This window comes from Phyllopteryx taeniolatus, chromosome 14, assembly GCF_024500385.1.
Source record: "Phyllopteryx taeniolatus isolate TA_2022b chromosome 14, UOR_Ptae_1.2, whole genome shotgun sequence".
In the NCBI taxonomy this organism is placed as follows: Eukaryota; Metazoa; Chordata; class Actinopteri; order Syngnathiformes; family Syngnathidae; genus Phyllopteryx; species Phyllopteryx taeniolatus.
In genome coordinates, this window is record NC_084515.1 from 6,832,619 (window position 1) to 6,855,637 (window position 23,019).

General features: G+C 42.0%; 1 protein-coding gene across 1 annotated transcript in view; it reads right to left on the bottom strand.

Moving 5' to 3' along the window:
* Positions 1 to 23,019, bottom strand: part of epha4b (eph receptor A4b) — a 127,937-nt gene that overhangs the window by 88,853 nt on the left and 16,065 nt on the right. Inside the window, exons 2-5 of the mRNA XM_061797520.1 lie at positions 18,736 to 18,800; positions 10,813 to 11,013; positions 8,781 to 8,888; positions 6,469 to 6,820 (exon numbers count right to left, since the gene is read on the bottom strand). Coding sequence (XP_061653504.1) covers positions 6,469 to 6,820; positions 8,781 to 8,888; positions 10,813 to 11,013; positions 18,736 to 18,800 — 726 coding nt within the window. The remainder of the gene's footprint in view (positions 1 to 6,468; positions 6,821 to 8,780; positions 8,889 to 10,812; positions 11,014 to 18,735; positions 18,801 to 23,019) is intronic.

The following is a 23,019-nucleotide window of genomic DNA, read 5'->3' on the forward strand; positions in this document are numbered from 1 at the left end:
ATAAAGTTCTTCAAAACATCACAGAATCATTACACTCTCTCACACAGCAAGTTTCCCTCCTTTCCTCAAGAATGCAGTCCGACCACCCTCCCGTAAGTCCTCCTTTCGATCCCGCATTCCTGAGCCAAACCACGACTTCCCCAAGCTCTTCTTCCCGTATGACCATTCCCGCTTGGATTCTTGGTCCCACCCACAATACACCCATAGTTGCCCTCATTGATTCGGGAGCTGACGATAACTTCATTCATATAGGATTGGCACATCAGCTCCAACTCCCTCTCCAACCACTCCCGTTTCCCAAGAAAATCACAGCCCTGGATGGGCGTGTTATATCCCCTGTCACCCACCCAACAGTTCCATTCACCCTGCTGATTTCTGGAAATCACTGTGAAGACATAACTCTTTTTGTCATCCCTTCCCCTGAGACCCCACTAGTCCTCTGAATTCCCTGGCTAAAGAAACATAACCCCGCCATAGACTGGATACACTTGTCAATCACTGGATGGAGCCCTCACTGCCATTTACACTACCTGCTTTCTGAAATACCGCCCTCCTGTAAACCACCACCACCTGCCACACCTGTTGACCTCTGCCGGGTACCTGAGTACTATCATGATCTCTCCCCTATCTGTTTTCAGGAAAGACCTGGCCATTTGAACCCCTATGTGACGCCCAGATATTCACCAAATTGGACCTACGAAATGCCAACCAGCTCATCCGTATCCGAGAGGGGGATGAATGGAAAACTGCTTTCAATACCCCTCTCGGACACTTCGAATACCAAGTCATGCCATTCGGATTAACCAACTGTCTTCCAAACCTTCATCAATGACGTCCTCTGCGATATGTTGAACCGGTTTGTTTTCGTTTACTTCAGTCATGTAAACCTTGAAAACCGCCTGTGTGTCAAACCCGAAAAATGTGAATTCCACCTCTTCTCCGTACACTTCTTAGGCTGCATCATCTCCAAAGGACAACTGCAACCCGACCCTGCCAAGATCCAAGCAATTTTCGTTAACTGACCCACTCCCACCAAAGAACTACAAGGTTCGCTTGGATTCACTTTCTACTGTCGCTTCATCCGCAATTACAGTAAAGTCGCAATCCCTCTCACTAACCTTACATCCACCAGCTCTCCGTTTCAATGGACCCTGGCAGCATCCCAAGCCTTCGACCAAAACCCTTTTCACCACTGCTTCCATCCTCCGACATCCCGACCCCTCCCTCCAGTTCGTGGTGGAGGTTGACACCTCGGACACTGGGGCAGGGGCCGTTCTCTCACAGCGGGACCCCTCTTCCCAAAAACTTCATCCATGTGCCTTCTTTTCCCGTCGTCTATCTCCCGCCGAACGTGGTAGACTGGGAGGGGTATGGTCCGGAGGAAGTCTCCTGGATTTCCCGTAAGCTGATATTGGACGACTCCCTTAATATGGACTTTTATGCGGCTCACCCGAGGAAACCTGGTAGGGTGCGTCCGTTGAGAGGGGGATACTGTCATGAGCTGTGCTCTACAGTTCTTTTGCTGGAGCTTGGGTGGCGCTTTGCGATCTTGTCGCCCTCTCTCTCTCCCTCTAATCAGCACCACCTCGGCCGTGCACCTGTCATCAATCAGCCCTCATCATCACTTGCATAAAAGCCTGCCACATCCCGGAAACTCTCGTCAGAGTATTAAAATTCTCCTGTGGCACAATGGCTCTCAAACCTGCATGTAAGCTACGCCAGTTTTTGCTATACCTGTGACCTCCGTGTTCTTCCTTGTCCTCAATGGTCCTTCCGTGCACCACGCCGCCAAGCCATCCATCTGCTCACGCCACCACCTGCCGCAAGTTCCTTGTCCCGACGACCTGCCAATACGCCCCACGGATCCACCTTGATAATTCTCCTCCAATAAACCTTTTACCACAACCCTCACAGCCTCCATTTGCTTCTGGGTCCAGAGTAAAATTATACCATCGTAACGTGACATGTTCAATATGATTATGGAAATGGGATATACAGTACATGATCAAAATGACTTGCATTATCAAACAACTTGTTGGGAACAATAAAACCATGTAAAAAAATATGATTTAGTATTATTTAATCACTTATTACACAATCTGTAGTTAGCAAAGCGGATGTGCCAAAATCATGTACATCCTATGGGGGGAAAAATTGTATAAATGAAGGAAGCACATTTTAAGAGACATCATTTTACTAGTATGTGTGAAAATCTTTGGCCACTTAGAACTAGACCTCAGAATTTATTCTGGTACATTTCCATGATGACTCTGATTCTAATGAGGACACCAAAGGCACTTTATAGTTATATCGACCCTTTCACAAAGAGAGTAATGCATGAAAGTAATGTTTTGATTGACACTGTCAGAGGGGTAATGATAATGTTTTTATTACTCTAAACTACATTTACAATTCGAATGGCACACACCACTGAGGTCAAACAATACTGATTTGGATCAAAGTTAAAATAAAATTGGCATTATTTGCCTAGTCGTGCTCCCATACAATTAGCTGACCCAAATTAATTGCGATGTTGATTCCATGTGCAAAATACAATGTCTAAATTGCCCAAAATACATTTGCTAAGACTGAGTAGGTGGTGAAGGAAAGCCTGCAGCCGATATGCTTCTAATCATCATAAGGGAACTGAAATTGTTTGGCAAGTACCCGTTGATTGTTTCTAGAATAATCACCACATAAGCAAATATGCTTTCACTTGAACTCGAACTAAAAAGCATTTATGGGAAACAACGAAAGCCTGTCGACCAATAATCCACTCCCCATAAATTATTATACAACACAAGGGTCATATGATTCCTGCTCTATGACCTTAGTCTATCAATTAGACTCCCTCATTGTTGTGACAACAACATACACACCCACACACATATACACAAGTGCACTATTATTAAGTTGAAGCCAGCTTGTTAAAGGTGGAAGGTCGCTTGTTATATTCTCTGCAGTCTACTAAAACATGGCAAGTAAGCCTATGAGGTCATAGGGATCATACAGGTCAACTGCTTTGCTACATCGCGCCGCCGTTAGAGACACCACAAAGGCAAAACTCTTGGGACTTCATTCAATCTTAGATGGACTAGAACTCTTCACGATTAGTTTTTCTAATCTTATTCTATGTTTTCAGCTTTGTGGAAACAATTTCGGGAAGTATTAACCATTTTCCAGTATTAACCAGGGCACAAAGGCAATTGGAGGAGTCTCTCTGAACCGAAACCTCAGCACCGACTCCCCTTCCATCATCCACATCAGTTACCTAAGACCTCACAAAGGTTCTTCTGGATGAATAAACAACAAATACACATACATATTTGCTCATAAGTTTAAATACCCTGGCAAAATTTGTGAAACATTAGCAAGTTTGGCGAAAATATATATTATTGTCTTTATCGCTATGCTTTACTTAATTATTGTGCTATTCTGGAATGCCTTATATTTACTTATTTAATTTGAATAATATTAAAAATAAAATTATTTTCTTTAAATAATTGTACACACTTCGGCACGGTGAAAGACTGGTTAGCACATCTCCCTCACAGTTCTGGAGACCGGGGTTCAAATCCCGCCCCCGCCTGTGTGGAGTTTGCATGTTCTCCCCATGCCTGGATGGGTTTTCTCTGGGCTCTCCGGTTTCCTCCCACATCCCAAAAACACGTGTGGTAGGTTGATTGTGGACTTAAATTGCCCTTAGGTGTGAATGTGAGTGTTTGTTTGTTTGTTTGTTTGTTTCTATGTGCCCTGCGATTGGCTGCCGACCGGTTCAGGGTGTACCCCGCCTCCCGCCCGAAGATAGCTGGGATAGGCTCCAGCAGCCCGTGACACTAGTGAGGATAAGCGGTAGAGAAAATGGATGGATGAATAATTGTACACACATCCTATAAATTCTGCCAGGGCATGTAAACTTATGAGCATAACTGTACCTTGTAGAACATTTTCCAAGAAGAGTGGAAGTTGTTGTTGCTGCACGGGGCACATTTTTTCCCCATTTTCCTGTGGATTCATCAGTTGGAAGACATCTTCCCTACCTTCAGAGAGCCTCATTTCAAATAACTTGGTCGAGATCTATGGCCTTTTTTCCCTTCTTTTTCACGACTCAGTGATAGAGTAGTGACAGTCTCTTGCCAGACACACTTTACTGTAGGTTAGTGCAGTGTTTCAAAACCTTTTTTGAGCCAAGGCCCATATTTTACTTGAGAAAAATCACCCAGCACACCACCAAACACAAATGTCACAGTACTAACAGTAAAGTACTACTATATAATGAAATAATGATGATATCTCAATTTACTGACAAATTCACTTACTCAGTGTGAAATCCAGGCCTGTTTAATTGAACACAAAACTATTATTCTATTATTCTTATCCTCAGCTAATGGAAGAGCATTGAATTGTTTTGCCTGTGACTGTATGTCGCTGTCATAGATAGATGACCCAATACACATTATTTTTAGTAAATAAATAATTCCATCCTTCCATTTTCCTCCGCTTACCCGACGTCAGGTCGCGGGCGCAGCAGCCTCAGCAAGGAAGCCCAGACGTCCCCCTCCCCAGCCACTACCTCCAGCTCTTCCGAGGGGATCCCGAGGCGTTCCCAGGCCAGCCGAGAGACGTAGTCTCTCCAGCGTGTCGTGGGTCGTCCGCGGGGTCTCCTCCCGGTGGGACGTGCCCGGAACACCTCACCAGGGAGGCATCCGGGAGGCATCCTAATCAGATGCTCGAGCCACCTCATCTGGCTCCTCTCAATGCGGAGCTTCTCACCCTATCTCTAAGGGAGAGGAGGATACTCATTCTAGCCGCTTGTATCTGGGATCCTGTTCTTTCGGTCACGACCCACAGCTCATGACCATATATGGGGGTAGGAGCGTAGATCGACCGGAAATCGAGAGCTTCGCTTTTCGGCTTAGCTCCTTCTTCACCACAACGGACCGATACAAAATCCGCCTCACTGCAGACGCTGCACGGATCCGCCTATCAATCTCCCATTCCATTCTTCCCTCACCCGTGAACAATACCCCAAGATATTTGAACTCCTCCACTTGGGGCAGCATCTCATCCCCGATCCGGAGGGGACACTCCGCCCTTTTCCGACTGAGGACCATGGTCTCAGATTTGGAGGTGCTGATTCTCATCCCAGCCGCTTCACACTTGGGTGTGTACTCCTGCAGTGAGAGTTAGAGATCACGGCCCGATGAAGCCAACAGAACCACACCATCTCCAAAAAGCAGAGATGCAATACTGAGGCCACCAAACTGGACCCCCTCTAGGCCTCAGCTGTGCCTAGAAATTCTGTCCATAAAAGTTATGAACAGAGTCGGTGACAAAGGGCTAACCTTCTCTGACCAATTACATAAGTGGTATTGGATCATTTATTATTTATTATATATATATATATATATACATATATATATATATATATATATATATAGAGAGAGAGAGAGAGAGAGAGAAAGAGAGTTGATCTCTAATGGCACGATGGTTTGGAATCACTGGGTTAGTGAAATAATGGCCATTAAAAGGGGAAAAAAAGTAGCGCAACTGACTGTATGCGAGAGGCGTCCTAGCCGTAAACGCTGTCGTAAAGTTGAACAGACCTAAGCTTCATAGGTCATAAATAGACGACTGCCTGTAGAGTGTACATTGTAACATCGGGAAAGGGACCGGCACAGAGTAAGAAATGAAATCCCTAAACTTGGTCGTCATAAAACAAGCAACAGACAGACGTGAAGCTCAACTGCGATTGAGATGCAGCCAGCATTCCGACACAATCTGTGCACATTACCAGTGTGCAGGCTGCAGTGTACAGCTTGTACTTATTCGCTTGTCTCTAAGGCCCCACTGCCAAGGTGTCTTGGCGGCCGCTTCGCCAAAACAACTGAGATTGCACTATGTGCTCAGATTGCAAGTTTGCGAGGATAAATATCGATGGTTTTGTTTTTCTTTCCTGGAGGAAAGTGAGCCTGTGGGGAGACGGTGGGAAGGCGTCTATCTAATAGAGCTTGCTCTCCCAAATACATGCAGGCAGAGCAGGCACACAAACACGGCGCACATTGCATATGCCATCTGTGGAGTTTTACGACTCAATAACCGTCTTCCTCAGGCATACCTTTTCCTCTTTCAACACAAACACAGACACACACACACATACATAACAATAAACACTTTCTCAAACACATTCACTGTGCTCTACTCAGCTCAGCAGGGAAAATTTGATATTCAAGATGGACAAAGACAAACAGAAACTCTTAAATAGAGGAGAAGATGCCTCAAAGCAACTCCTAGAGTTCTCTGCAAGATCTGTCTGTGTTGAGGGACGCTTTTCGAAGGGACGGCACTCACAAAATTGCACAAATATGCACACAAATTGCACTGCTTACCAAAATACACCACCATTCCATCCTGTCACAATAGAGAGCCAGAACACATACACATTTCAGACACAAACAGTCCACTCACATTGGCAGATGTCCTTGTTCTCCTCGAAGCCCGGTTTACACACACACCTCCCGATAGGAACCAGCCAGCCTCCGTCTGCGCTGCAGTACATCTTTGGAGCCTCAAACTCCTCTGAGGCATTCACACATGCTCCGTGCACCTCGACCAGGGCTGTGTCTCCCCCTGTTATCGTGTCAGGGAACTGGGCCAAATTAAGCACAGTGAGTGGACACTTCTTGTAGAAGACCCTGACCGAAACCAGAGCGATGCAAGCGCCCAGGTCCTGGAAGGCCAGGTAGAAGCCTTTTTTACTTAGGTTGCTGATGTCGCGCATTTCTGTATTTAGCTTCATCACACGGTCGCCAACATCCACCTATGGAAAGGAAATATTGTATTATTAGAAAAACACTACTATACAGTACATCTCATTTCGCAAGCAAATATACAACATATCTAGACATCAGTAGGGGTTGAAATGACTAGTTGCGGCGTTGACTTCACTTCGCAATGGTAATTATATCTTGAAATAAATTAATTGTCAATCATGTGTTTTGGCTTTAACAACATGGAGGCCCCGCTGAATTCAACAGGTGGTCAGTCAGTGCAGCATACTAAGCAGGGCCAGATGCGCGGAAATATTTCACAGAAAAATTAGACAAATAGCTTGGTCACTTGCAAAATAGGCAAGTCCATCCTTAAATGTAACAAAAGCACAAGTACGATGATGAACGCCCATCTGGAAAGGCATCCACTAACACTAGCTGACGAAAAGGCCTAAATCCTCATGTCATCCATCAAGCAAATTCACTAAACGCCCTCTTGTAGTAGTGAAATGACACAATATACGGTGGTCGATCAATAACCTCTTTATTGTAAAAATGAAAGGTTAATGTCGTCAACAACTAGTATGTAGCTCAAGCCTTCATCCCGCAGACACACAGCAAGCTCTTCTTCCTCCTTCCAGTCGCCCCGACCACCTATTAACCTATCCAATCACAAATAACACACAGACACTTCATGGTCTCACGGACAGTTGGACCTGATAAAACTCTTGCAACAATCCACAAAATATATATATATATATATATATATATTCATTTATCTTACGTTTCGCTTATATATATACTGCGATTGGCTGGCAACCAGTTCAGTGTATACAAACACACGCACACACACACTTATATAAACTGTTTGTAAATGTATTTGAGCACTTTAAAAATAGAAAGCATTAATTGTATTGTAGGTGGATGACTGGTTAGCACATCGGATGACTGGTTAGCACGTCTGCCTCACAGTTCTGAGGACCTGGGTTCAAATCCGGCCTCACCTCTGTGGAGTTTGCATGTTCTCCCCATGCCTGCATGGGTTTTCTCCGGGTACTTCAGTTTCCTCCCACATCCCAAAAACATGCATGGTAGGTTAATTGAAAACTCTAAATTGCCCATGGGTGTGAATGTGAGTACGAGTGGTTATCTGTCTCTATGTGCCCTGCGACTGGCTGACGACCAGTTCAGGGTGTACCCTGCCTCTCACCCAAAGTCAACTGGGATAGGCTCCAGCACACCGCGACCCTAGTGAGGATAAGCGGTTCAGAAAATAGATGGATGGAAGTGTATTGAAAAAAAAAATCTGGATGTGAGCTGTGGCCAACAGCAGCTTCTGCATGAGTGTGCTCACTGTGTTTTACTGTTTTCCCATAGTTCAAAACAATCTTCTGAAAAGTGCATTGGTGACTGTGGCTCAACTTTCTGACATGTGAGGGCATTGCAGTAACTAAGTCTATGTAAACACCCATAAAAGTGATGGCTAAAAACTGTATACCTTCATGAAATACCGTGGATTTCCTTGGGCAGACTGATAGAATCTGCGCTATAGCGGGGGTGTGAACAATAATTATAATAATGCATTCGATTTATATAGCGCTTTTCATAGAACGTCCTTCACTCCAGAGTCACACTTGGTGGTGGTAAGTTAATTGTGTAACCACAGCTGCCCTGGAGCAGTCTGACAGAAGTGTGGCTGCCATTCTGCGCCTACGGCCCCTCTGACCACCACCAAACATCCTACCGCATGCATACATGGACAATGTGTGTTAAGTGTCTTGCCCAGGGACGCATCGATATGCGCTCGGGCAGGGATACGAACCGACGACCCTTCCAGTTGCAGGGTGTACACGTGACCTCACCCAAAATGGATGTAGCTAGGGAACACTGTATTGTTCAATACAGGGTCAGTAAATTGCTTTCTGAATTAATATATTTTTTTGTGGGTTTTTTTCCCCAAGTGCTGTATTTTTTATTTATTTGTTTGTGTGCGCGTATGTATGTCCATACCTGCGTGAAGCTTTCATCTGCAGCAATAGTATCGATCTTGACATACTGACTTTCCTTGATGAACCACAGGTTGGCGTTGTTCGACTCATAGTAGTACATGTTGAATGTCTGCAAAACAAACCGCCTACATCAACTTCTACACATGTAGTACTGTACATTTTGAGAACACTTGGGCACACACCAGTCCACCCAATGTGAAATTTTAACAAGCTCGCCGCCCTCTCCTCTCAAGTCTGTCCATCTGTCTCGATAACCAGTCACAGACTATCTGCAGTTCTTTGAAAAGGCTGCTCTGTGCAATCTCATATCATCTCTCCACTACTCATTCGAGAGATGTTATGTCAGTGACTGAGTGCAGGAGACAGACAAAGTGGAGTGAAGTGAATACAGATGAACAGTAAAATCACAGATATAACTGAAAGGGGGCCTGTGAAAAAATATATACCGGTATCGGGAATTAAAATATACAAGGAGCTCCAGAAAGAGTCTCTGGAACATTGTTTCTTACGTTTTTGGAATTGAAAAGATAAAGAGGGAAATAATATTGAAAAATGCCTTTTTTTTTTTTTTTAAGTTTTTTTAATTAATTTTTTTTACTGCTGCAGTAAGCACTAAACTAATTTACTCTACTTAATATCCTCAAAATTAAGTACATCTGCATGATCAAATCCATGAAGCTCCAGGAAAAAAAATATTAACAAATTAGCCGTGTTGACGTGTGGTTGCAGTTGGGTCGAGAATTCTGCTGCATGTTAGCTTATAATTTTTCCCCTATAATGCAGTTCAATAAGGTCACTAGCTATCACTGTGACAAAAATCGACTAACAATGTCATAAACCTATTAATTTAATATTGCCAACTTATAGTGAGCAAAAATATAAAGGTTTTTGGTTTTGCTCCCATTTTTCATGACCCGAATTAAAAAAATCAAAACCAAAAGTGTTGTGTTTATATTTTTGTTTAGTGTAGGTTCAGGAACAAGCCTGTTCATTAACAAATCTGTTTCGGAAAAAGATTTTCCACCAAAACCTGACTCTGTTCACAAACAGTCACAGCATCCAAGTGGAACGCTCAGCTGTGCTTTCGCTCGCAGACCGCAAACATCGTTCGCCATGCGTCACCTAGTTCAAATGATGGTGCTATTAGGAAGCTGAATAATATTATTACTGTTGAAGGACATAATAGCTATGCATGAGAATGGTGTTCATGTTTCTGATCTCACTATGCAGTTTGGTTTGGCGAAATCCATCATCTGTACTATTTTTAAGAACAGAGAGGCAATTAAGGTAGCTGATGTGGCTAAAGGAGTGACAAAAAGCCTCAAATTCTAAAAGTGGAAAACTTATTTTTGGTGTGGATGAATGGAAAAAGAAATTGTTGGTGGTGGTGTTTGTCTGGTTATAATATCGGAAAAGGCTAATTTTCATGTGCTTATTTTTGTCATTTCTACTGGGTTGTGATTTTTTTCTTTACAGTGATACCTTGACTTACAAGTTGAATTTGTTCCGTAACAGAGCTTGTAACTCAATTTACTTGTATATCAAATGAATTTTCCTCATTGAAAATAATTGAAATGCCAAAAATACGTTCCAGACCGCCAAAGACCACCCAATGCATTTTTTGAAACTGAATAATATGTAAATATAAAAACATTTTAAAATAGAAACAATTGAACGTGCATCAGCAACTGTCACTTTCCTTTTTTTTTTCGACTGCACCCAAGCAACAGCTCTTAACTCGTGAAACGTAATTTGGGGCACCCATAAAACAAGGTCAACACAATTTGGTTCTGGTACGGATTCATTCTACTTCCAGTAATTCAAATGGGAAAAAAATTATTTGTTTGTGCACCGAGGTTTGACTGTATTGATATTTTGACCCACCCTGATCAAAACCTTAGCATTATGGTCTTTGTAAATGCAAAACACTTGATGGAGCTCTTGTGTTGGAACACATTAGATTGTGCAATTGTTGTAGCCAGTGATAAGTTCACATGTATGTTGCTTGTGTGTGTATGTGAGTTGACACAAACCTCTTTGCAGGTACCGGGGACGCCGGGCAGGCTGTTGCAGTCGCGCAGGGTAAATTTGATCTCGATGTAAACACGCTGCGCTCCTTCCCGACTGATGTGGCGCGTCCGCAGCCAGTTGTTCTGATTAGCCTGCATGACATTACACACCTGGTACGTCCTCATCGGGGTGTTCCGCTCATCCATCACGCTGATCTCCTCCCACTGAACGTAAGAGACATTGTAAAGTCGGATTACCATGTTGTGCTTGGGCACAAATTGATGTCATTTTTATTATTTTACAGTAAAAGCAGGAAAAACAAGGGCTGTCTATCATGGCATGGATGTTGAAAAGGATAAGAAGAGGTAAAAAAGAAACGGGAAGTGGAATGAAACCGGAAATACTTGAGGTAAGTGGAGGAAAGAAAGCCTCTTTTTTGAAAGACATAGCAAGCAGCACACGTTTACTTGACAGCATCAACGCACAGCTGCGAGATGGTCTTATTTCATGGCTCAGTCCATGGATAAATGAGATATCAGTCCTCAAGGTTGGCTTTTGGAGAACTGGGTTCACGTTCAATCAAGTGCAGTGCAGCACAACCTACAAGTTCTGTTTTGAAGTCTGACTGATTATGAGTGATGAGCTGTGTCAGGATGACTGAAGGACTGTCTTGTGTGTGTGCTGCACATGTGCAAGTAGGAAGCGCATTGTTCTCGAGTGAAGGTGCTTACGGGCGAAGGATCATGGGAGTGCGTGTGCGCGCGTGTGTGTGTATAGGTAAGACAGAGAGCAACTTTGTCTCCCATCATTTTCTGCCATCTGTTTCCACTTGTGACGAAGGCAGTAATTGAGACCACTTCTCGCATGAGCAGGAAAACATTTCAATCTACACACACACAAACACACGCATGCACACACACGTACAGTCGGCATGCACAGAAAGAACATTTCTATTCCTTAAAGACAAGAAAAATAAACCAATGTGGTTTCAGTGTTAAAGGATATCTGATCCATTGAAGGGGAAACCAACTGGACACACACACACACTTACACACACACATGCAGTGGAAGAAATGTTTGTGGGCCGTGAGGAGACCACCATATTTGTTCTGCACTCCTGTCATCATCCTGATCCTCTCGCTCCACAGTTATGATGATGATGATGATATATCACCAAATAACCATGGAAATGTGCAGTGCAACATCACATGAATTTAGTCATACGAAACTTTAACACTGTATTACATCCTTAAGTGTCCAGCTGTTCCACCGGCGTGACACACACCTCTAGATAAATTTCTTTTCATGGAAACATTTTATTTTTGCCTGAATTTTAAAACAGCAGGAGTTAGTGGGTTCAAGTTTGGCATTATTATTTTCATAAAATGTATTTATTATAATTAAAAATAACATAGCCTCCTTAAGCACCTCAAATATGACAAGCATATTGTACTAATGATTTTGATAAATGTTGTATCATTGTACTGATGATAACGTGTTGTGTAACACATGCTAATTACAAGCAAAAAAAGTAAGACTTGTTTTAACTTTTTTTAAATACAAAAAAAAAACAGTACTTTAGTGTGAAGTCAAACTAAATTATCATAATAGTATTATATAGTATATTATATAGTTATACTACAATTTTTACTACAATACTACAAGTATTACATCAGTAAACTGCACATTTTTGACTATTTACCTACTATAAATTATTTACAGTATAGAAAACGTACTAAATTGTCAAGAAAGGAAAAAAGTAAACAAACTGATTACAAATACTAAAAAAGAAGCCTTTCAAGCATCTTTATACTAATGATGTATACGGTACTTAAAAGTTACTGTTAGTGTGAATTCTATTAAATTCTATTAAAATATTTAATTGTACATTTACTTTCTACTATAGTAATTACATAGAATCAATTATTTTGTGAATGAAAACCTACTACTGCATAGTGACAAATAAAGGGAAAAAAAAGATCATGAACAAACTGAACACACTAAAAAACAAGCTTTTTCAGACTTTAGTACTTACTAAAAACTTCCTTTTTTTTGTATAAAATGCTCACAGACAGATCAAATGTCCACCTGTCATGCCGTACTGCTCTGAAATCAAGGGGAAAGTAGATTGCTGCTTTCGGTAAAGACACAACGAGGCGAGGGGAAATAAAAGAAAAGCCATTCTAGTAACAACCTTAAAGACACAAAACGGAACTCTCTGCTTCTGGAAGTTAATGTGATGTGACGTTCCGACAATGCGGCAATAAAATCCTTGACGCCATTCACCTCGGTTTTGAGCACCAAAACAGATAAAGACAGGCATTCTCACGCAGACTTCCTCACACTCAGCTGCTTTTAATCACCACCGAGATGTCTAGTGTGTATGAATTGGAGCACAACCAGCTCTCTCTGGATCTTCTCCCAACTTTAACCAGAGAAACAGAGGCAAGGGAGGAGACCGTGTGTGTGAGAGGGGAAAAAAAAGATTGTTGAAGCTACTGCAGCCAACTGAAAACCAGTGAAAGCTTAGCCCATTGCCCTCAAAGGGTTCATCATCGGATTCCTGACAGACAACGTAGCTACGAAACGTCTGCGAGCCCTTCTGATCAAATGCACTCGATCCAATTAGAAGTGCAAAACTAAAGACTGGTGGGACGGGGGAAAAAGCGAGAAGGGAATAAATGTTGGTAAATTACGGGCGCGCTTGGCAGCTAAATAGACCCATCTGTGCAGCACTGAGACCAGTAGGACATCACAGGACGGACACACACACATGCACACAACACTCCCCCGGGAGTAGTGATTAAAGCATTTATGGGAATAGCCATTGAGGGATAAAGAGGGCTTTATAATGTCTGTGTTTATTTCTTTGTAGGCAGAGTTTGGAGTGGCCGGATTACTGCCACTTCCAAACGAGCAACTTATTTCCCCAGTTGGCACGTCTGTTCATCATCACTTTTTTGCCAGTTGCGGAGCACAGGTGTATTTACGAAAATGAAAGCAACCTGCGCTCCTCTCATTGCATGGCTGATGATACACTTGCCGCTTCAGAGAGAGGGGGGGGGAAAAACTGCACAACAGGGAAAATAGTGGTGCCTTGAGATAAGAGTGATTCAACTTTTTTTTTCAAGATAAGAGCCTCTGTCCAGTCAAGATTTTGCTTTGACTTGTCAGCGTAAACTTGAGATACAGTATGAACTCAAATCACCTCACTTCACAATAAGCAGCAGTTGAGCAAATAGTGAACAATTCCTCAAAAAAGAGTATTCAAGCTGTTTAATGCCTGTGCCAGTTGAAGTTTACTGTCAAACTAAACGTAAAAAGAGAATTGCCTGGTTTGTATTTAAAAAATATAGCTTTGCCTTATGAGAGTCCGTTTAGCTTTATGCTAACATATGATGGAAAACGCCATTGACATGCTAACAGCATCGATAGTCGCTGTTTCAGAACACTTTAAGCAACGCATATTTGAACACAAACAGTGGAGCAACAAATGTAGACATATAATATAATAATACTAAGGTATATATGCTTTATTCTCTATGGAAAATGACAAATATTTAAGTATCTTGCTGAGTCACAGTAGTACTAGCAGTAGGCCTACTATTCTTCTTTGTTTGTGCCTGCATGTCTATATTATACTGCCTTCCGGTGGCTAAACATACAGAAGGAGCAGCACAATGAATTGAATTGTAGCATGTAATCATAATGCACAAACTCCACACATTCTATTCAATTATGTTATTACTCTACGTTTTTATAAAGTACAGTATTGTAAAGTGCTACTTTTCCTTATTAAAAACATGAACACCAAAATGATTGTTTTTGAACGGATTAATGGCATTTCCATTCATTTCAGAGGCAACAGATGATTTGAGATTCAACCGTGGTCACGGAACAAATTAAACTTGTACACTATCTCAAGGCACCACTGTATATTGGATAGTTTGTGAGTTCTCGCCAACTCACACACACAGAGTTGAAATGCGGGTTCAGCCTGAACGCTAATTGACGTTTAGAAAAAAAATAAATAAAATATAACTCTCCCAGCTTGCTAAGCCCTCACCCAACGCAGCCAATCAGCACAGAGCTCTCTTGATTGCTTTGAAGTCAAGCAGAGATCTCAGATCGGGGTCGAAGTTCAGCCATTCACTGGCTTACCATAATATCCCTGGTGCTGCAATCATCTGATGTGTACACCTACGAGCACATAATTGGTTCCCAAAGTTTGGGAAAAGCTCTGGCTTAGTTTAGGGATACCAAATTAGAACGGGGTGAAGAGCCTCAGGCGGTGGGGAGATGTTATGGGGCCCCTCATTTTCAAACATCATTATGACATATCTGTTTTGTGTCCCTTACGACGCGCACCCCCCCCAACCCGCACGGTGACAGAAGTGGGTCGCTCCGCTCCGTCTCGACCACGTCCGGCCCCGCACGGCTCGGATTAAAATTGACCTGCGGGGCCAAGTGTGGTTTTCGGACTAATTCAGGTAGACAGTGGTCTCAGATTGGTTGGGATTGGCTCTCGCTGAAACCAATCTCGAGGTTTTAAAGGGTCGAAGGTCAACTTGATAATACCCATTATATGAAACACAAGACGTTTGTGCAACCACACCGTCTTCCCTCTGTTCTCAGCCACTTTCTTCACATATTATGACATTTACTGAATGTTTCCACAAACAAGCCACTAATACAGTAAATAGAGATACAGATAGACATGCGGCCGTAATCAGTGGAAATATTTTTTTATGGATTTCAAAACAGCACAAGATAATGTATTACTACAAAACCACAGGCCTGTTTCCGAAGTCTGAATTGGTTTGTGTTGTAATCTGTCGATTTATAGAGTACAATAAGCAAAGTAAAAAAAAAAAAATAAAGAAAGAAAGAAAAAAATTGCAACTTCATGGTGAGAGTGGAACTGTGCAATCATTATATGGAACATGATTGTATTAAATCATGGAAATAGTAGGAGATTGTGGCGGCACGATGACCTTGTGGTTAGCACATCTGTAGGGGTGCAGCTATCGAATATTTTTAGAATCGATAATTCTACCAATTAGCCCATTGATTGATTTTTTTTTTTTTTTTTTTGTCCTATTCGGCTGTTAGGTCAAGTAGAAAGTAGGATCTGTATCCCTTTTATGCCGGAACAGATTTACTGTGTCACAGTGAAGTTTTTAAGCTGCCACTGTGGTTTCTTAGTATTATAATGGATATTTATTGAATCGATGAGTCGAACAGAACAATGTTTCGAGAGGGGAGTGAGAAAAGAAGACAAGAAAAGACAAAGCACTAACTGTAAACAAGAAGAGGAAAGTAAATCATTATATATCTAGAACAATGGCATATTAGATATGAGTGTTGTATGAGGCAGTAGTGCTGAACCCTGTGAGGGAAGGACAGGACAAGATAGGACAGGACAAGGACAGGAGAGGAATCAAGCAGGACAAGGGTCGTGAACCCGGCTGTAAACTGAAGTGTGGTGGGAGTGGCTATGTAAATTATAAAAGTCTATAGGAGAGTGTGAGTGAGGGCATACCCAAACAATTTGCATATTCATGAGTTATTTGTCGCAATAAGTGAGCGGCCCCACACCCAGCGAAAAAGTCCCAGGGGTGTGTGCCTGCGGAAACATGCAAATGAATTGACACTGTTTCGCATGCACAATGACTGACAGAAGTGTCCTGTAATTGCTGTGCCTGTACCGCGGTGGCTCACGACCCCACCCAATCAATCGAGAGCCGGTATCACCATCCTCACGGCCACACTATAAATACTGTATCTGTGTCTTTGAGTGTGTGTGGCTTTAAAAGGTGGGACCAGGCCCGGTGAGTGACATGGGAGTCAACGAATAAGAGTGTAGAGTTGGCTGATGTGAACACAAGTTAACGACTGGGTGTTAATTAGCTAACCGTAACCACTCTGCGGGTTAAATGCCTGGGTGTCAGTTGTGGCTGTCATGCATGAATGTGCTTATTACGTGTTTATTTTGTTATGGTTTGCTGAATCTAGTGATTGAAAGTGGCACTGGTAGCTGTGTCTATCCTTGAGGGGGTACTACAAAACTGTATTAAATTAGCTAACATACATTCCTTGTCTTGCCAATCTGAGACATGCTGTCACGGTATGGTCATTAGTTCTGCTTTGCAGTAGACACCTTGCAGTCTTTAAGTGCGAAATGATCCCAAACTTTGGAGATTCTCTGATTGTTGTGTACGCTTTCCTCATTGCAACTTATTTCTACATGGAATGGAGCGTGATTCTACAGTGACATTAGCCCGTTGTGGAAAAGTGATCACTGTGAAGCTTTGAGGCAGAGATTATACTTCACCGTTTCTTTTGTATACGAATTATTCAATTTATCATTTCAGCCCCACAGTTTGACGTTTTGACTGAATCTCGACAATGGCCTTCCTAAGTGGAATAAAAATCGAAGAAGACACTAAATTGTCCAAAGGTGTGAATGTGAGTATGAACGGTTGTTTGTCTAAATGTGCTCTCTGATTGGCTGGGGACCAGTCCAGGGTGGACCCGTCCTTTTGACCAAATTCATGGAAGAAGTGCCAGCTCACCCTTGCCTCACTAGACTCAGTCCTACTAACTGAGTGAATATTATTATATTTTATCAGAGTTTCAAAGCTGTTAGGTCATCATATTTATATAGCATTCATAAATGAAGAACGCATTTTGTTGTTATTTCCTTAAACCTGCTGATCCTCTTTCCGGGGAAAAAAAACATGATTTGCATTGTATGGCAAAACATAAATGACTAGTAAATTATAGAGACATCCACACAATGTAGCTTTATAAAATTTTCTTAGGCAAGTCAAATAAGAAGCAACAACTCTGTTTATGTAAGAGTAAAGGTACAGATCTCGAAAAACAGACTACCAGTTTCAACCACTTACGTAATTTCCTCTATGGGGGGTGATGCCTAATCCTTTCTTCAAAGATAGTTGATTTAAAAAAAAGATGGATTTCACTCTCCAGTCAGTAATTTGTAATTGTAAAGTAAGAACAAATGTGCCTTTCAGGAAGCCAATGTAAACCAAATCATATTGTCAATACAAATAACCTGTGTAGTGTGTGCTCTTACTTGTTCATAATGAGTCACAGACGGAACACATTACGCTCTTCTATGAGAACCTCATTGAGAGAAAACATACACAAACATAAACTATATGGCCACACAATCAATGCATTTCAAGCGCATGAACCCGATACCCCGGGTTGCTTGAGAAAACAAGCTCTCTAAGCTCCGCTCACTTCAGCTGCCTCTTTGCTGCTCGCAACCATGAAACCGTGTGTGGCATCCTGCAATTCAAGCCGCCCGTGCTGAATAGCGACGAGGAAGTTGGAATCGAGTAGAATCTAATCAGTGCCATTCAACGGCTTCTCTGCTTGCGTGATGTACAAACTCGTTCTTATTTCTATATAGAATCCACGTCATCATTCGTTCTCTCTAGGCTTCCTCTCACTTCTCCCCGATGTGAGGTGACGGCGCTCCGGACTCGCCTTTTGCCTTTACCTGCAAAAGGAGCATTATGCAACCCTTTTGTGCGCGCATATATATGCATGCAAACAGCAACACACATCTACATTTTTGCTTACATAAGAATATTTACCCCTCCCACCCATCTCTTTACTCTTGTCCTAAAAAAAAAAAAAAAAAGAATGGTGGCTCCAGCGCACAGTTTTCAGCGCAGCGGAAATAATTTGTAAATTCCCCCTGAAGACTCCTGATTTAGCAAGGAGAGCTCAAGAACTCAGTGCTCTCTCCAAACACGCACTGCACTGCGGCGGTTGCTAAGTCCCGTCTTCTTCATTCCCTTAAAATAAAACATGACGTGCATAACTTATACATGTGGTGGAGGCATGAAGAAAGGGTGATGTTTGTTTGTGAGAGCATATGCGAGTGTGTGATGTGTGCTGTGCGTACTCACCCCTTCATTAGGATAAGCCTCCCAGCCCAGGTCGGCCAAGGCTGACATGGAGTCCAGCAACGTAACTGTAAGAGAGAAAACAAACATGTGAAGCCATTCTTTTAAGGTGTTTGCATATCCTTGGATGCACCAGCTCAGTGTTTCATGGACGGGTTTTCACGCGTCTGGAAGGCTTTTGTTGTGTTGGGAAACAGTTGAGGTAGAGCTTTTGTAGAATTTCAATGTTGCGTTCAGTGTGGTGGGCCTTGCAGCTGCTGGTGGTTTTAACGGGGACAGAAAGTCACTCAGCGAGACTGAAAGTGGCTCAGGATGTAGAGAGTTGGAGTTTAAACACTGAAGTGATGCTCTTTCCAATATCAACCACAACCAGTGGAACACGGCTGCAGCAACTTTGTAATTTAGAAGGAGTATAAGCTTTTTTCATAATTCACACTTGAGTGCAGCTCTATAAACTTTGTACAAGATGTTGGAGTGTGTCTGTGGCATTTTTCTTTATCCATGCATCCAGAAAAGCACATGTGGTCACTGATATTATATATATATATATATATATATATATATATACAGACCAAGACTGACTGGTTTTCTGAACCCCCCCAACCCTCCGACCATCCTATAAAGTAACACTGGTCACGCACACAGTATAGTAAAAAACATATAACAATCCATGAGTATGTGTAATCAATCCTCTACTCATACTTCCCATTGCTACAGGTACAGCAGTGCCTTGAGACACAAGTTTAATCCATTCCGTCACAATGCTGATAACTCAAAATACTTGAATCGCAGATCATATTTTCCCATTAAAGTGAATTGAAATACCATTTATCCGTTTCAGCCCTCTGTAATATGCTGCAATAGCACTGTATAATATTGTAGTTTATTTTAAAAAATTACAGTAATGACATAATTAAATACAATGTAAAGAAGTAAAAAAGAACTTGCTTCAACTCAATGGACACTGTGCTGCTCCTTCTGGTGTGTGTGCCTTGGCCATGTGGGGGAGGTAATACAGACAAACATAAACATGGAGACAGCAATCAGTAAGTTGCAATTATGTCGTTGTAGGAGAGGATAAAGAATATATGCCTGTGTTGCTGTACCGTTTGTTCAAAGGGTTATAACACCGCTACACCGATGCTCTTTGTGAGCCCGTCTATGGGGTTTTGCATTGTTTGTTAGCATTAGGCTAAATGGACTTACCAAAGGCAAAGTGGTTGTTTTAAATACAAAACATGTAATTCTCATTGTTGTATGTTCAGTTTGACAGTACATTTCACCTGGAAGTGGAATAAACAGCATGAAGAATTGTTCAACATCTGCCCAGCTGCTGCTTGTTGTGAAGTGAGTTAAGTTGTGTGCCACCATACGATGACGCCTCATGTATTAAAAGATTCCTAGGTTGGGTCACGCGTACCTAAAGGCACCACTGTACTATAGAAAATGATGGAAGTTTGTTTTGGGTCCATAGAGGCCAGCAAGCATCCTTTTTAAGATCTCGGTGTGATAGCAGAAAGTGTAGGGAGGATGGAGGAAGGTGACGATGACAGGTGATGAGAGGAAGACGGCAGCTTGACCAGCAGGAGGCATAATGAAAACGTGCTTCTTCAGCTATGTGTGCAGGTGTTGATTCATTTGAATGTGTATGGCTGTACTTCTTTCAGTCAGGTCCTCATCGAGCCTTCAGTGCTGCTGATCATCAATATTTAATTGGCATCCATATGCAGAGACGCCTGCTTCTCTCTTTCTTCTCGCCACTCAACAGCCATCATGTCAAGCTTCTCTGTTATGCAGATTGCAGTATGGCTGCTAGTACCTAGGGGAACTTTTATATACTGTAGCACGCTGTAAACTTCAGGGAGATCAGTTGTGGCACGCAAATCACCTAATTGGCGATTTGGCACATTGTTACCTTGCATTTTCTAATACTACAGAATTTTATACTTCCTCTATTGCATCCTTCTGTTACATAACTGTTCCAAAAAGACCTTGTGTAGTCACATTTTCTACACGGGGCATATAAGGCCTGTTTACAAGCTCATTTATGCAACAAAGAGACAATCGTACACGTTTTGCAACATCTCCCTAACATCCATGCACTTCTCAGCTCAACACACGCTGACAGCAGAAAGGGATGCCATGCAGTAATCGTGTCTATATTTGTGTGTATATGTGTGTGTGTGTGTGTGTGTGTACGTAGCGTGAAAGCTGGATGAAATGAAAGCAATGACAACAAAACAGAGGAGGAGAGGTGCTGAGCAGTTAAAAGGTCACATGAAGCTTCCAGCCTCATACATTAAGACCATTTAAACCGCCACCCTCTGTCAAGTGCCATAAAGAGAATGAGAAGCTAATAAAATAATTATGTGATATCAAGGCCCTGTATCGAATCACACACAGTCATAGTTCAGTGCAGCGATCAAATCTACATATCAGTAGGGTTTGTGAAAAACCCATTCTCAATTACTCCAATAATTGTCAAAATAAAATAGAAGAAATAGAAACAAACACGTGCATTTCTAGTACTGTATTTCATACTTCTAATAGCCGACATATGTCCACAGAGTTGTGTCTTCAGAATCAGTTGGCCCTCATAGTGTCTGCATCAGTTCTTACCATTTCTCAACATTTCTCCATAACAGTCCTTTTTATTTACAGTACTTTTCGACCAACTGCTCACCGAGCGACACGCCCAAAACCGACTGAACTGTCGCGCAGTGTGCGGGCTTTGGCATCTAGTTTTCTCGAGTGGCCGACCATCGTTCACTGGTTTTGCCGCGATTCAGTATTTTAATCACCAGTGAACGTTGTCGCAACATCGCAGATGTAACAACCAATAAAAAAATGCACATGAGCTTTCACCCCCAAAAAATAAGTTTGCGGGTTTGAAGCATTAAGCGACACCCAGCCAGCCAACGACCGCTAATGTGCTGCCAAGCCGTACCAATGTCATCTAGACACTTTATACAATATATGTACTGTATATATTGTGTTTTACAATAATGCTTAACTTAACTATACTTAACTATACTTAACTATTTATACTTTCATATGTACTTGTGGCTAGAAAGCAAAGTTCGAAGAGAGTCTATCGCCAAAACGCACCAATGCAGTCAGCGAATGTGACGATGCTAACAGCCTCTCAAAATATCCACACACTATAATAATAAACTACAGTATATGTGTAACCTCAAAACCTAATAAAGGGTTGCAGTTTTTCTGTGGCAGCGTCCGGAAATGTGCGGCGCTCAATCACGATTGTCCACTTCAGTCGCGTTTGGCCGCGTTGCTCGGTGTGCGGCGGAATTGTACTCCAGTTTCACTTGACCTTGATTGTAATATATGTAGTTTATTTAATCCCATTAATAATCTTCAGTATGTATAATACTATTTGGTGCCTGACATGAAGTTGAGGAAGCAAGCTGCCACTCACAAGTAAGTCACGCGCTTTATATCCAATTTAAGCTAAATGGGTCCAGTTTACAAAATGAACATCATCCTGTGTCGAATACAAATTTTTTTAATGACCCGAAAAGTAGTAATGTATATTTTCGGAATGGAGTGCCCCCCCCCTTACAACATAATGCCAATCAAAAATGTGAACATTTATGTTTGTAAAGGCACCAGTTCTTGCTTTGTATCTCAAAAGATCACCCAATCACCTACACAGGTTTTATATTTCACGAACACATTTCACAATCCTTTGGAAAAACAGAGACACACATTAAGCAGCACGCTTTTTCTGCTTCTCCTCACACACCTTGTCAATACCACTTATCACTTATAATCAACGGGTGAACTCGTCAATTATGTATTACTGTAGCTCCCTTCGTGACTGCTGACATAGCATTACGTCCAAAGTCCAAAGTAAGCATTTTGTCAACGCTTATAATTCTCTGTGTATAAGTCTTCAATATGAACGTGGAGCATTTGTTGTAACATTTCAATCACATGTGCTCTTACACCCTAAACAAAGCAGAGTTATTACATTGAGAAAAAAAATTGTAAAATCACAAGCGTCATGCCTACAGAATTCATGGCCGAGCTCTTATGTTGATTGGAGGTAGAACTAATGAATTAGAGAGGGAATGCAACTCTTCCTTAAACAAAAATCAGCAAGCATCCGTGTCTATATTTGCCTTGGCACGATTCTCTCCATTTCTACCATTCTCTCTCCGCCTGCTCGGACCTTTAATGGAGTGTGCGTGTGTCTGTGTGCCTAAGACAGGTTCACATTGTTTGATGACCAGTCTCGGCCTCTGACAAACACAACATTTTTGCTTT